The 16330-nt window shown below is 41.6% G+C and overlaps 1 protein-coding gene across 6 annotated transcripts in view; it reads right to left on the bottom strand.

The window, feature by feature from the left end:
• Positions 1-11877: 11877 nt before the first annotated feature.
• The window catches only part of Mbd5 (methyl-CpG binding domain protein 5), a 358857-nt gene continuing 354404 nt past the window's right edge, over positions 11878-16330 (bottom strand). For 5 of the 6 annotated variants that reach the window (XM_029474046.1, XM_021182635.2, XM_029474045.1 and 2 more), the window contains 2 exons: positions 15244-15319; positions 11878-12561 (listed from right to left, as the gene is read on the bottom strand). In XM_029474046.1, the coding sequence (XP_029329906.1) occupies positions 12490-12561; positions 15244-15319 (148 nt within the window). In that variant the 3' untranslated portion in view covers positions 11878-12489. The remainder of the gene's footprint in view (positions 12562-15243; positions 15320-16330) is intronic. The other variant, XM_029474049.1, reaches the window with a different exon arrangement.

Here is a 16330-nt window from a genome sequence, read left to right as displayed (position 1 = left end):
GCTGGCCTTGAACTCAGAAATCCGCCTGCCTCTGCCTCCCGAGTGCTGGGATTAAAGGCGTGCGCCACCACGCCCGGCTACTTTTTTTTTTGTGAGGAAGTTTTCTTTGAGCTGAATTTTGATAGGTGACTTTGGAACTGCCAACAAGCCAGGATGAAAGATTAAGCAACTGGAGCTGTCACACCGCTTCAAACAAGGCCGCTAGAAACACAGAACCGGAAGCTGCTGCACGCAGACGTGAAACAAGGAGATCCTGACTTCCGCTGCTTCTCATCTGTGCATTCAGGGTTTTATGCAGCCTTGGTAGAACCTGCCTCTGACAGATACCCCTCTGACACTGAACAGTCCCCCAAACCCAGGAGAGAGAAGGGATAAAATCTTGAGGACCTGGGTCCGTTGTGCTTTTGGTACCAACCTCCTTTAGCCTGCCAGGTGCCTGTCTCCTTGTTAGTCAGATAGGCTGCCTGCAAGACAGCAAGATGTCCCAGACTGTGTGGCTTAAGCAATAGACAAGTATTTTTCAGTTGTAGATGCTGGACGTACAAGAGCAAGGATCAGTGGGCTCTCCTTGGCTTGTACATGGCTCTTACAGTGTCTTACCACTGATGTATGCATTTCCTAGTTTCTCTCCTTTTTCTACAAGGACAGCAGTCCTATTAGATTTCGAGGTCCTATTTCCTACTGGAAATAGAGTTGGGGAGGGGACAAACACTCTGCAGTCTCCCCTTAACGTCCTCAGGAGGGGATTCTCTGGGTGACGTTCAACCTGTCACACAGCTCCTTCTGTGTTCCTATGCCAGGTGGCTTCAGGGGTCACCTCTCTCTTGTTAGAATTATCTAGTGGCTGAAGACTGAAGAGCCAGCTTTTCACTTTGAACTAACTTGGTTTTGGTGTCCTCACTGATACAATCTCTAAGGAGGCCCCATAGTTCTCATCTCAAAGGACTATCATGAGAAATAAAGGAATAATTTTAAAATGTAGAGTCCAGCCTTTGAAAGATACTGAGGGCTGCTGTCACCTCTTATTCAGGGTCCCTGGCTTCTGTCATTGTGTCTATTTCTCTTCAGCAACAGGGTTCCCTCCTAGACATATTGGGCTGGCCTGGAACTTGCCATCTTCCTAATCCTGGCAGCCTTTCTAATACTGAGATTACAGGTACCTGTTTGCTAGGTCTAGATTCCAGCTGTCTAAAGTTCTCTCTCTTCCAGCTGCTTCCTTAGTCCTTGTGGCCTAGGCATGGACGTCATCCAGTGATAGCCACTTCATTCTCACCAACTTGATTTTTTTTTTTTTAAATACAAAGACCCATAATGAATCTTTTTTTTTTTTTTTTGTGGCATTTGGCAAACAGTTTCTAAAGGAAGGAACTTAAATGTTCCCTACTCATCATTTTGTCTCATTGGTCAAGGAAACCTAGTTAGGTCTTTCTGATTGGTCAAGGGAACCTGGTTAGGTCTTTCACTAATCATGCTCTGCCTTGGTTCAGTCATTCAAATCTGGGAAAGAACCATTTTCTTGTGTACTCAGTAGTTGGACAAGGAAGGGTGAAAGCCAGGAAAGGAGCACAAAGAGGCACCGTGTGCACCTGTGATTACGTCATCACTATGCGCCACCACTTCACATCGCTGCCTTTCCCAAACACATTAGAACAAATGACCTTTTAAAATGGCTTTTCTTTCTCTCTTCCTCTTACAGCCCTCTTAACACCTGACTGCCCCTCTAGCCACTCTCTGGGAACTATTTCCATGCACTCCTATTTATCTTCTGGAAATTGTCCACAGAGACCTCAGTCCTTTACTTACTTGAACTCCTTGACCCAGTGAGACATCCTGTGTAACGGGGTTCTGCTGTTTCCTGTGCTGACTGCTAACCAGCCTGAGGTTCCCCTGCTATATGCCTCAGATTTCCGACTTCTGGACTTCAGCAGATTCGTAGGTTTCTTAGACTGTAAGGTTCTACGAGACAGAAACAACATCTTCAAAGTGACCAAAAAGGACTGTTTAAGTGATTACCAACAAAGGCAGGATCGTAGGATGTGTATTTCCACACAGTGAGGGATCCAATTGATGTTATGTCCCTACTTAGAATTCAGTATGAGAAGGGGTCAGAAGTCTGTCCCCTTTGGTACTGTGGATGGTTATCTCTGAAGGGAAAACACAACTACCTTTAGAATTCGATAGTTGGAGAGACAGGAAGCTACAAAGCCACAATGTGAAGCCAGAGTTTCCTGAGTTTGATAGAGGAAATCAAAGCATGTTATGGAAAATAATCAACACTTGGTGTTTGGTGGATATTTTCCCCTCTGAAAGATGAGACTCACTACTGGGCATCTATAGCAAGTGGTAGCATGTGTCACGGGTCAAGAACAGGAAGCTCAGATGATGATCTAGATTGGTCCAGGTCTGTGCCTTCAATGAAACAGGTAACTCCCACTGCCCTCAGGGACCAGAGCTAGAGATCACAAAGCTCTTTGTCAACAGAGAGAATGATCTATCTGGTTCTCACCTTAGTGTTGGCTTAGTTTCAAGGGTTGGACTTGGTGTCATAGACGAATTTGAGAAATTTTGTTTAGCAGATGGAGTCTCTGTATCCAAGGCTGGTACACATTTCTGCCTTAGCTTCTCCAGTTCTGGGATTAAAGTTGTGAGCTACCATGCCTGGCTGAGATTATATATATATATCTGGATTATATATTATATATATATATATATCTGGATTGAATGAGACTCACTTTCCTATTAGATTCCTGTTCCAGAGTGGGCAAAAGAAGGTGAAGAGGCTCCCAAAGTTCAGACCCTTTCTCACAATACCATCCTTTGTGGGCTAATGTCCCTGATTACCCCCATCCCCATCCCCACACCCCGCAAGTCTGGGCTGTGTGGAATACACAGCTTAGGGTATCTGGCTAAATTATGAGCTAGAGGCTCTACAGTGGTTGTGGTATCCTTTTACCCTTCCTTCCTTCCTTCCTTCCTTCCTTCCTTCCTTCCTTCCTTCCTTCCTTCCTTCCTGATGACGTCCAGGGCCTCTGATATCTGTCTTGCACCCTGGATGGGTGACTCCCAAGCCGGTGTCAGGGCTTGGCAGTGACCTGACTCCGATCCAGGAAGATGTATCTGGATAGATACTGTGAGTTTATAGAAAGATCAAGGTCATTCTCAAGCAAAATAGTCCATGTTAGTTATCAGATGTCCCAGAATCCTCTGCTTCCTTTGGTTATTCTACCACCACTTCCTTAGGACTAGGTATTCCACACTGAGTAAGAAAAGCTGGGTCTCTCTCCCAGGAGCTTTGCTTGCTTCCACTGCTGATGATACTCACAGGAGCAGCATACAATAGCCTGGTGTCTTGCTATCTGGACTAGGGCTTCTCAAAGTTGCATGCACTCAGCCCCAGTGTGATGCAAAGCAATCTGTGGGAATGAAGGAAGAGGGAAAAAAAGCCATTCTCAGCTATCTCAATGTTTCTTCACTTCTATTTTGAGTATTCCTAAAATGTAATGTAATGTAAAATGTTATATACATAACACTATACACACACATATGTAGTATACCTTCAATTTTATTTTTATTTTACTGATACAAATTCCTTGTTTAAAAAAGGGTGGAAACCATTGACTAAGAAAAACAAAAGCTAGTCGGGCCTGGTGATACCCACCTGCAACTCCAGCTGCATGGAAACAGGAGGATCTGGGGTTCAGTCTGCCTGGGCTACACAGTGAGACCTTGGCTCAACAAGGAGGAGAAGTGGGGTAGAGAAAGGGGGAGAGGAAGAGGAGGAAGGGAGAGAGGAGAGGGAGAGGAGGGAGGAGGAGGGGAAGGAGGAGGGGAGAAGTTGTTTTGCTCTTTGGTCCAACCACACCTTTCATCTTTATCTTCCATTTGGAAGTCTATGAGTTCCTGGTGGCAATTTCCGGGTATGGTCTCTGATTACACTCAGAGTGACAGTGCTTGCTTCTGCCCCTTTCCAGGATGCCTCAGCTTCTCTGGGACCATGATCATTCTGGTCATTTGGGAAGAGGCTGGGAGCCAAGAGAAGTGAGGAGTAAGTTATCCAGCCTTCACTGCTGATTCATCCCCAAAAGATGAATGCTCTACCAGAGATAGTAGGTATATTCCTCAGTACGGTTCCTGCATGCTTGTTTCTTGGCTCCTGTAAAATGATGTTTCCCGTACTTTGACAGATAAACCAGTGCAAAGAGAATCAGCTTAAAATAACTAGCTCCTACCTCCATGGTTATACTGAAATTTCAAGGGACTTACCTAATTCAAAATGATCACCACGTGTGCAAAAATAGGGCAGCACCTGCCAAGGGTCATGAGAGAGTTCTGAACACTCTCCTCAGGACCAGGGCAACCACTGAGGGTGAACTTGGGTAGGAGAGCTGAAGTCTCCGTCCTGTCTGCTGAGTTCCCCACAGCCTTTCTCATACCCAGCAGCTCCATGGACAGGAAACCCCACAGAGGCCCTGTCTGGGAGTAAGTATCCAGTTATCTTTCCATCACCAGGAGTATTTCTGCTTCCTCTTACAGCAAGGTGTGCCTATGTCTTCACAGCATGCAGAAACCTTAGCATGGGATTTAGATAGGAGCTCCCAATTAAAAAATAATCTTTAATGGCACTTTTAAATGCCTCTATTATATATGTCCTTTCTTCTCTTTTAAAAGCACTTCTCAGTCTACCATATCTTTTCATTTCATGCTACTTTATGGGGTAAAAAAATAATTCCAGGATAGTTATGAATCCACCCAAACCCACGTCCTTCCAACTCTCATACTCAAATCTTCCAAGAACTTCTTGACCCTTGCTTGGTTATAATTCTGAGTACTCATGTTTAAATAAGAGGACATATTTAACCACACACAGTTAAATGTGACCAGCAAGGTCCATTAAAGTGGCCAACAGCTGGGAGAGATTTCTTAAGCTACTTACTTGAGGCTGTATCATTATCTGGAATATGTTCATGGAATAATGAGAAGCTTAGCTTCTTTATTAAGGTGGATATAATTAGGTACTACATATATAGCGATTATAGTAATAACTACATTTATGTTGCACTTGGTGTATGTAGTTAATCCACATCAATTTAAGTAACACTCAACAGTTTTATGAGATAGCTTCTAAGTTCATTGCCATTTCTCAGATGATATAACTGAGGAATGGAGACGTCACACCTCACCAGTCTGACCGTAGGATCTTTCTAGTTACCCATCCTATGAGACAGAGCCATTCAGTGTCAATGACTGAGACTTCACATTTCAGTCTCTCATCTCAAATCCATCCTCACCCGCCCTAAGGTCTGCATTGTTTAGCTGTTTACACATTTGAAGTCTAGCTACTTATTTGTAGAGCTGTTCTCAACTTCATTGTGAAGCTGAGACTTAGAAATGTTCACATTTGCCTTGGTTACTATGACCAACTCATGTAACCTCTTGGAGAAACAGATTTCTAGATTACTTCATTGGAGAATGGTTTTGTTGGCACACTTCTACATGTAGCATCATGAATAGTAGAATCCATTCTGGAAACACCACAGCTAAGTCAGTCCAGAAACCTGAGGCTGGGGAGAGGAACCACAAAAGGCATCTCCGAGGAGTCACCTGTGGTAGCATGACCCTAGGCAGGACATCTTGTCCTCTGTTAGCACCTTCCTAGTACTCCCAGCATGCTGGACAATGGTAGTGTCTGACAGTCCCTTCTTCTGACAGAGAGGCTATTTGCTGATCAAAATTTTTACATTGCATGTGAGCAGTGCATGGCAGTAAGAGTTTTATATGTTATGTCACCCAGCTTTCAACAAAGCAAGTACCATGATTCTATTTTTTTAGATGAAGGACTTGCCCAAAGTCAAGCTACTAGGTAGAATCAGAACTACATCTGAATGCATATCCATCAGGACTCTCTAGGGCCCAGCCTGTAACCATTATAATGGGCCGTGTCCATGGCGTGTCCAGTTCTGTGTACATGACCTCCTGTTATAGGGAAGGGATTTTTGCTGGCCCAGGGGTCATTGGATCCGATACCTGTTATTGTTTGCTTTGTTGGTGCCTGTTTATTTTTTTAAAACAGTGTGAGCTTTGAAAATCCCCCCAATTGCACTGTTCATTGAGCATAGTAAGTGACTAATTGGGGCTGGAGAGATGGCTCAATGGTTAAGAGCACTGACTGTTCTTCCAGAGGTCCTGAGTTCAATTCCCACATGGTGGCTTGCAACCATCTATAATGGGATCCAATGCCCTCTTCTGGTGTGTCTGAAGAGAGTGATGGTGTACCCATATACATTAACTAACTAACTAACTAAATAACTAACTAACTAAATAAATAAATAAATAATTTTTTTAATAAAAAGAAAGTGACTAATTGTGGTTAGAATGTTTGCCGAATACATACATACATACATACATACATACACACATACACACACACATAGGCTGGTATGCACCATGAAAGGCTGTATGTTCTATCCTGATGAAATGGAGATCCAACAGTCCAATGGCCTGTTGTAGGCCCTGACCACCTTCTATCTGCCTCTTAGTTCTTCCATAATCTTCAGTGCTCCCTTGTACTTTGAACATTGTACTTTGAACATCAAGCACCTTCCACCATAGCCCCTTATAATTATTATACTTACATGTTTATTTACCTGTTCTCACCATCCATTCATTGAGGACAGCCAGAATCTGCACTGCTTCACACAGGGTGTCACATACAGTGACACTTAGTAAAGATTTATTCGGTGAATGAGTATAGCAACAGTACCTCCAAGATCTTCTGAATTGCTTCCATCAGAATTGTTGAGTGGATAACCAAAACTACTGATACCCGAGCAAGGCAACTGTAGAGAACACACATGTATCGTGATCCTCATAAGCAAAGGCCTCATCTTATTCCAAGAAAAGCGCCCACAAACCCATCTTGACCTTCCACTTCCTAAAGGTCCCCTATATGGCTATTGGTCTTCTTGTAGACTCTAAGCCACATGTACTTAGGAAACTCTTCTAAGCTATTATCTCAGTCTTGATTATCTTGGGTCTCATGGTCAAGCAGCAATGTCCAATTTGCAGCCCAGTGGCACTGTGCCTCAGGATAGCTATGAATGTAGCCCTACACATTTGTAGGTGACATTGCATGGTGTTGAATATCCCTGAAAAGTATAAAGTTCAATGTTTCACTTCCTTAACTATGATGGATCAAGATAGACTCAGTTGACATCAATTTTGCTGCTTCTGGAATCAAGTTCCTAATTATTATATAATGCAAGTCTGTCTGTAGTTTACATATGCTTCCAAACTGGCAGTGTTTTGAAAATTTCAATTTGAACCCCTACACTCTTCTTCTTCAGCAGGTATTTGGTGCTGCCTGGTACACTTTTGATTGTTATGACTTAGGAGAGGGTGTTACTGACAGAACAGTGGCTGACAGACACTGGGAAACAAGGCAGCCCCTTCAATCAGAAATGACCTGGCCTCAGTGTCACTAGTACCAAGGCTGAGAAGCCCAGTATTGAGGTGACACTTGTTAGACTCTTGAGAAACAAAGACTTAAAGCCTATTCGTTGACATCATACTTTCTAAGATCCATGGGAACACAGCAGAAAAGTGTAAAAGAGCAAAGCAGCAAGAATGTGGGAACTCTTCCCCTACTTAATGTCTGAAAGGAAGATTTGTAGGCTCTCAAGTAGCATATTTGCCTTTGGGAAGTTTTTCTACGTTGATCCCTGGCACAGATCATTGTATTTCCTATGGAAATCTCATAATGTGAGGTATTTAGCACAGAGTTCGACAGTCTTGCATTGAAAAGGGAACTTGGGAAAGTGGAACCATGGTTGGTTTTCACATTGAAAAGTTTCAGGCCATTTTCTTTTTCTAATGCTATAACCATCTAGATGAAAATATCCCTTTGAGTGAGATGCAAACTACTATCCTTCTACACAGACAGTCCAATGCATTTATACTTAATTCATGAAGGCATAATGTTACAAAAAACATTTGTATATTATGAAGCCATATGGCATCAAATTTTCCAATTTATAGACAACTTTGTACTTACATAAATTATTAAATCAACCATTTTTCAGGTTTATAAAAGGTGACTGAAGTACACACACAGTGTGTATAAGAGCAGATAAGGCTGATCATACATTTTTACAGTAGATACAAATTAACTTTCATATTTAAAGATAACACGTTTGCCTTGTTTTTTATGAATCAGACTCCCCATTGATAGCAGAATTTCCCATGATTCCGCTGTTCACTGCTTTTTTGGCTCATTGTTTTGATTCTCACTTTTGGGTTGTTTACACAGATGAATAACTAATGTTCTGATATCTTTGGTTAATGCAAATATGATACAGTGAGTCAAAGAAAAGATAAACTAACAGTATTCCAGCTTTAGATTGGTATCTCTGTTCATAGCTTGAGTCTTGCGTTGTATCACTTGGGCAAGTGGTCGAAGGGAATAGATACTAGGTGAGATTTAGAACCTTGGCCTTCTTGTCAGAAAGAATAGTGCTACCAACTTCCTAAGCATCTTGCTAGGTCTTAGATCCTAATGGAAAATTGCTTGCAGTGTGCAAGTGAAGACTGCACACTGCATGGGAGGTCATTATGGTTAACAACATATTATCACCATCCTAAGTGAAAAATCAGCTCACGTGGTCTGAGAATCTTCAGAAACCTTACAGAAGGTGAACCGTCAGCCTCAGCTCCTCCCACACTGCCATGCTGTTACAAAGTAAGAAGGCCACGTTTACTTTAAAGACAGATACAACAGAACTCTGAGTAGGGGTCTTCATAGATGACTAAACATGGCTCATGATATTATATGGGATGAGTGCTCTTCAAGTATTTCCATTCAAAGTGTATCTCAAAGGTATGTTCCAAAAAATGTCCTTTTAAATAGATTGTTAAAAACAAGTCCTGGGCTGCCTGTAATGCTACAGAACAAATTACACAACGCCTTCTTAGTTAAGTTTTCCTCATTGGAAATAATCTGTTGAAGCTACTTAAATGTGTGCTTTATTCTTATGTGCTTCCCAGAACTGTGAAAGGGCAGGAAATATATTATATTTCCTTTGGTAGTTAGGACCATTATGTTCTGTAAAGGAAAAAGAAATTCATTCTTTCCCAATGTTTCTTTTTTTTTTTCTTTAAAAAGGGTTATTTTAGGAAATAAAAATTTTAGTAACGTAGAAGGGTAAGTTTTCATTTAAAAATAATTTGGCTTCAAATACTACAAAGGAAATGGCTCTATGGAAATATGAGTTACCAGTTTTTTAATTGTAAGGTAGATGTAACATTTTAAAAAGTGTTACAGCTTTGCACGACCTAAAATCCTGACAGTATTTACATTCCCTGCTTATCTGAAACCATGGAAGTGTACGCGAAAGAGGAAGCCCCATGTGGACAGGCTCAGCCTCACTCCGCACCTGCAGCAAAGCCACGAGCAACTGTGAGGTCACGGCAGAAACAGATTCATATGGTTTCCTGGCGCAAAGTATATCACGGTGCAAATGGAAATGCACAAAAGAAGGAGTGGCCGAGTCAGTGTAAAGATGGAAGGGCAAAGGCTGACTCGTCTTTTGTACAGCAACAGGTCACACATGCAGACCCACCAGGCATACAAACACGCCCGTGTCTATCTGAGAATACACACAGCTATGGACACAAACAAGATGAAGCAGGCTGATGCAAAACAAAACAAAACAACAACAACAACAAAACAAAACAAGACAATAGTTGCTTAAAGAGACCAAATACATCAACTTGTAACAAACACGTGTCCATTACATGACACAAGGCCTTCTTAGTTAAGTTTTCCTCATTGGAAATAAATGAGGGAAATTACCAAAGGAAATGTAATTCATTTCCTGCCCCTTCACAGTTCTGGGAAGCACACATAGAATAGAGCACACATGAGACCCTCCCTCTTGCTACTCATCTCACCTTCCCAGAGGACAAAATGAACATGGAAGGAAGTTCTGATGCAGCTCTTTGCATTCCTCCAGGCTTGAGGATAAGGGTTAAGGTGAGGACAGAACAGACAGCAAGACACAGAAATATCTGAGGGGAAATCTCTGAACTTTGCTATAAAAAAATGAGCCTGGTGGAGGATGTGTGTGGTGGCACATACCTTTAATCCCAGCACTTGGGAGGCAGAGGCTGGAGGATCTCTACGTATTCCAGGCCAGCCTGGTCTACATAGCAAGTTCCAGGATAGCCAGAGCTACATAGAGAGACCTTGTCTTAAAAAAAAAAAAAAAAAAAAGGGACCTGGGTGGGGTGTGTGTGTGTGTGTGTGTGTGTGTGTGTGCACGCGTGTGTGTATGTCCTGTGCACTCTGAGCTTTGTCTCTTTTATCTTGAGTTCCTGGAACACTGTTACTTGATGGGACTGCAGAGTTTAGGAGGAGGAGGATTAGAAAGGAATAGCATCTTGGAGTCCAGAGCCTGGAAGGGGACAATGTCCCAGCAGCTGAGTGCAGGACTAGAGGATAGCCAGTGTTCACTGGGGTTTTGGATGGAGGCTGATTCCAAGAAAGAGGGATAACAAATTCTTTCTTTTGACAATCTCTAACTGAGGCTGTCTGAAATTTTACTTATGGCACCATCACGCACAATATACTGTCCTTGGTTATTGATCATTACACTGTACTTTATGCGCTCAGTTTTAAGTCTGCATACTTGTAATGGAGTAATTTTCTATATTTATTTCACATTTCTCTTATTTAATGCAACATAAATAATTTGCTTAATAAGACTCAACTCACATATTTCAGCCACATTAATATATATGCATATATAAAAATAATCTGTGAATGATATAAATAATTCTTTAAATAAAATAAATCTGATATGTTACATAATACTAATAAAAATTACCATTGCTCGTAATTTTGCAAGCCACTTTCACACTTCTGGGTAAATTGGTACTGACGAACGATATAAAATGTGGTTTGATTTATGTTTCCACTCTGAAAAGGAAAAACTGAACTGTCATCATCCTTCTGTCTGTAGATGGTTTCAAAGTATCGCTTCTGTCTCCACGTGTAGAAATGAGAAGTTTTACCAAGTTTTACTTTGTCAGATGTTGTATGCAAAATACCCCAAACAAACAAAATCTCTGATTCTGAGCATCATTGACAGAAAACGATCACACAGGTAGCCATCAAAGACTTACTAAATAAATGATTGATTGAAATAGTTCATCTAATTTTTTTTTAATTTTATAAAACCTATTCTGTTCTAAAAGTGCCCTGAATGGGAGAGCCGTATCACCTTTCCAAGGTAGGAAAGGGGGTGGAGAGATGATAAGACCAGAGGCTAGGGCGGTGTGCTCCGAATGTGTCAGGACCATCTCACCCATGAAATCACTGCAGCTGTGGTTATCTGCACAACACACACAGAGAACTGAACATATCACTACTTCCCAATGGATGGTGGAGGGGCCCACGTGGCCCCACTCCACCTGAGGGACTGTTAGCAGCTAATGATTGCTTGGTAGCCTCCTCGTTTTTCCTCCTGGTGTAGCCAGAGACAAGTTGCCCTTGTGCCATCAGTACAACCCCGCCACCCCCACATGCTCTAATCAAGCTCTGCAGGGCAGGCCCAGGGACACACCAAAGCAGGAGAACACTTACTGGCAAGAGCAAGGAGATGAAGGAGCGGTGGAGGAGTGGAAGTGGCTCAAACTCATTATAGAAATGTATAAAACTGTCAAAGAATAACGATGCAATAAATGGTTGAGGTCCTGAATCCTTGATTTAGGCTCACGAGCATTTCTCTCTTCAGAAATTTGGAGACTTCCTAGACACCCAAAACTCAGTCTAGTGTTGCTGGGCCGTTTAAAGAGACATTATAAATGAACACTCAGTGGTGTGCAGTGTATGCCATGACGTGTGTATTACATCATCATGCCTTTCCTCTGCCATTAAATACAAAACCAGCATCTTTTACATTATCATAGAAAAGCATTTAGGTTGTATTTTTATTTATCACTTTACACTGGTAGTCTCTGGTAGGTGTACTCCATAGAAACCAAAGATTTTTGTACACTATTTCTTTGTACAATAAAAGATAAAGTGTGCATTAAGTATGCTTGTACATGACAATATTGTACAATATTTACATTTCTAATATCACCATGAAATTCTGTATTTTCTATATACAACACTGAAAATTCTCCAGAAACATTTGGACTATTTCTTATAATCACAATTTTAGTACAATAGAAAACGTTCTCAGCGATCACTTGACCATTTACCGCTTTGTTCATACAGGGATTTTGATTGTTCTGTTTTGCTTTTGACATTCATTTTCCTTCCTGATCAATGCTTGTCTCCATTGCTGTTCCCTTTAGGGCCCTGTGGTGGTGGTAGCTATCTGCCATAGATTACAGATTGATCTAACGGTGGCCCTATCAATACCTACATACAGGTGTGTCTGTGCATGCTCCTCTGATAAACACTGTGTGTCAGTGGAACAGTCTCTGTTATCTGGAGATCTTCCTCCTCTTGGGTTTGGGGGGCCTCATTTGTCTGTCACCCTGTGGGATTTGGTGAACCTGGAAATAAGGTGGGGGAAAAACAACAACAAGATTGGAATCACAAACACCATATGACTTCTGACAAAGAAATAGGGCAGAAAACAGTCTGATTCACTTTCAATCACTATATCCTGAGACACTTTAAAATACCATGAAGACCTGAGTCTGTGGGAACACTGCCTCAAAAAGGGATGGGAAACAGTAAAAGACACACCCAGAAGAATCCACTCAACAGGGGAGCATGTCTGAGCCAGCAGAGCTCCCTCAATCAGCTAAAACCAAGTATTCGTTTGTTCTTTTCCTAACACCCCTTGTTTCATAACTGTTACAAAGTGTCAAAGGTCAGAGCAGCTACATGTAGCTCAGTCCAAGGATGTCTGTTCATGAGCAGAATCAGCAGGGATGTTAGAACATCACTGTCATTCACCGGCAGGTCTGAGTTTGTGTAAACTGGGGAGAGTAATTAATAGAATGCAATGGTATATACTAATAAAGGAACTAGAGGCATTTAATCCCGTGGGTCACATTGAGAAAGGGTTGGATGGTACTAGATACATTTTGAGGAGCAGGAGGCAAATAATCAGATCTTCCAAGTTGTAACATGGCTACTGATGTCAGAGAATAAAGTAAGACCCAGAAGGCAGAGTAGAGTTAAAGCTGTGTGCTAAACAGCTAGTATTTGGAAACAAATGCACTGTAGTATTTACCAATTCCCATGGTCTAAATACTTCTATCACAGATGATTTTAACCTACTAACATGATGTCACAGGACTAGGAAAACAATCAGTTGGTTTAACTATGTGTTTAGAATATAATGTTTAAGGGTTGGAGGCTGGGTTAACTGTAAGTGCTTGCCAAATATGCACGAAGCCCTAGATTCAATTACCAACAATGTGCCAATTAAAATAAAGTTTAGACAACACCAAACGTTGTTTGCCTTTAGTCAAAGGTAAAATTCTTTTTACAAATAGTATTTAAAACTTTGAACTCTGAACTTCTTAGACTGCCTGTTTCTTTGCCATTTTCCACACATGTTTTTAAAACAAGCACAAATTCGGAACTGAGGAGTTATGTAATTGAGGAGAGAGTCTTTATTCACAACAGCAAATTAGTAGTTTGTGGATCAACTATGGCCTGAAAACCTGTTATACTAGCTGTAAACAGGTTTGTGTGTAAGTGCTTTAATACCTTTGAAACCACTGTAAACATGAGAAATTCTAGATTTTGGTTCTCAAGAGAGTTGAGGCAACTCCAGTGCCCCTTCCCACATGGCTCAACTCTGCTCAGTGCGAAGGAGAAAGCACGTCTGAAGAATACATTCCAAGATGGCCTCATTAGGTACCAATGCCTGGGGGCACAAAGGCCAAATGTCCCAAGGTAGAGAGGCATGAAATGAAGGCCAACCCATTTTCACATTTTTCTTGGGAAGGTAAATCATTTACTGCATTTCTTAATCCACTTGAGTTGGTGACGTCTGGGCTCATAGGAGCTACGCTGACATTTCTTCATGCCTTCTCTCGTTACTATCAAGCAGGACGCAAAGGATATACAAAGATGGGGCAAGCACATCAAGGTCTCAAGGAACGGTGGGCACTCCACAAAGAAGGGATCTAGGTCTGGAAGTGGCCAAGTGGAGTCACACCTTTCTCTGCAGGCACCAGAATCAAGTGAGCCATGGCCTATGGCTGGGTGTCTCAACAGGCTCAGCAGCAGGCACATTTTTATTGGCAACTCTCAATTTTAGAATTGATGCTCTCATTCCTGATCCTCTTTAGTGACAGAGACTATATATATATATATATATATATACACACACACACACACACACACACATATATATATGGTTCTAGAGGATGCTGTAGTTGATGGCTACAAGTTTACCAGGAAACTTAGGTTTCCTGGTAAAATCCAATCATAGGTTAGATGAACACATGTCTATGACCTGTGCCATCTTGAGGCTCCCTAACTGTTACCCATCATGAAGCAGCCAATGGATGGGTTGTAAGTTTCAGATGGCCTAAGTAAATGGCTTGTCATTCCTATGCAGCCTGAAATAATGCTTACTTTAAAGAGATTACTGACATTATATTTATGTGTTGAGTCTGCATGTGATGGAGAGAGAGCTTTATACCTCTCATCTCAAACTAATGGATGCATAGGTCAAGAAAAGTGTGAAGAGAAAGCACATCTCTTCCTTAATCACAAGGTTTACAGTTACTAGTGACAGAAATATGCACAAATCATCTTAATTTTAAGGTAGCAGAAGGAAAATAAGAAGTTAATATACCCTCTAAATTGACCAAACTTTTTATCGCACTTGGTTTTTTTGTTTTTGTTTTTTTAATGGATGGAGTGAGGTTGCATTGGTGTATATTTTGGCTACAGTGATGGTCACTGCAACTCACAGTCAAACTCAGAAAGCTGGGGTTGGGACCTCACCATATTGCTGCTGCCACTTAATGAACCTTTTTAAGAAAACAAAAGTTACTTATCTCAGGGAAAAAAAAATCCATAGCTAATACAGGCTCCCTTCCCTTAAATTCTTTTCTGCCGCCAGTCTTTTGCTTGCCTGGCAGTTTAGTATTGCTATGAGAGTTGCTTTACAATGTTCAAGAGATTTTAACAACAACAACAAAAAAGTGTTAATGCAATTTATTTTCAAAGAGACTAGAATAATGGAAAAAAATAAATTGACTTACAGTCCCAGACATTTTGTCCAGTTCGCTCATGGCCTCGTGAATAGCAGCTTCTAAATGGTTATTTAGTTTCCCACTTCTGGAAGCAATGAAAACAACATGCCAAATTAACAAATTAAAGAAACAAAAGCCTCAATTTAATTCCCTAATCAGAAGACAAAAATATCAATTCTATCAGAGAAAGTCAATCTAGATTCCCATTTGGGAAGTTCAGGCGGTAAAGCATCATCCTGGGCTTCCCAGCACGGAACGCTAACCATTAACGTAATACGGCCGATAAGGTTAACACAGGAAGCCCACGCCACTGTGTGTTTCTTCTGCATTTTCATGAAGAGGACTGGGCCAGGAGCTCGGTGGTCTCCAAAGCTGTGCTTCCTACCAGGAAACAGGCTGTGGCTAGGACACCGAGGCTGAACTGCAAGTTCTGGCCACTAGGGAGCTCCCTCCACCCTTTCTGGATCATCTCAGCTAAGTACAATTGAGCAAAGAGAAAGCTACATTTTGGTGCGTGGGTAAGAACGGCTCGTTACCTTGTTACACCTGAGGCTCGAAGGCTGGTTTCGCCACAGTTCCCCTTAAACTGAAATGACTTGATCCTTTCAACAGACACACAAGGACTGTCTCAGAAGCTTTTGACTATTGCTTTCCGATCAGCATTCCATGAGTAACGTACAATATGTGCCATTAAAAAAAAAAACGATATTGATGAAGCTGTTGTGCCTGTTACTACAGTCAGGCAGTTCTCTGTGGCTCTACATTGTTTGCCTACCCTACCTTATTTCTCACGTACATATATAAATCTTACTCCGCAATCTTCTAAATATGCAGGCAATCTGCTAGCATTCATCCCATCAGGACAACTGACAGGAAAGCCCTGAAGCAAACTCCTATAGTGAGCTATCTGTTACCATGGCGTCCTAAGAGTTAAGTCCTATCTATCTATCTCAGTGACTACATGGAGGTTGGAAATTTGCAGCTGTGGGAGAAAACGCACTTTAACTTCAGTGTAATGCCTTCGGGTGAAGTCTCTCCACTTACCACAGTGTTCCCTAGGCTTTATCCTCTATAAAAAAAAAAACGACCTGATAAC

Source organism: Mus caroli, chromosome 2 (assembly GCF_900094665.2).
Source record: "Mus caroli chromosome 2, CAROLI_EIJ_v1.1, whole genome shotgun sequence".
In the NCBI taxonomy this organism is placed as follows: domain Eukaryota; kingdom Metazoa; phylum Chordata; class Mammalia; order Rodentia; family Muridae; genus Mus; species Mus caroli.
Note: the sequence above shows the minus strand (reverse complement) of the source record. Positions and strands in the feature narration are given on the sequence as shown.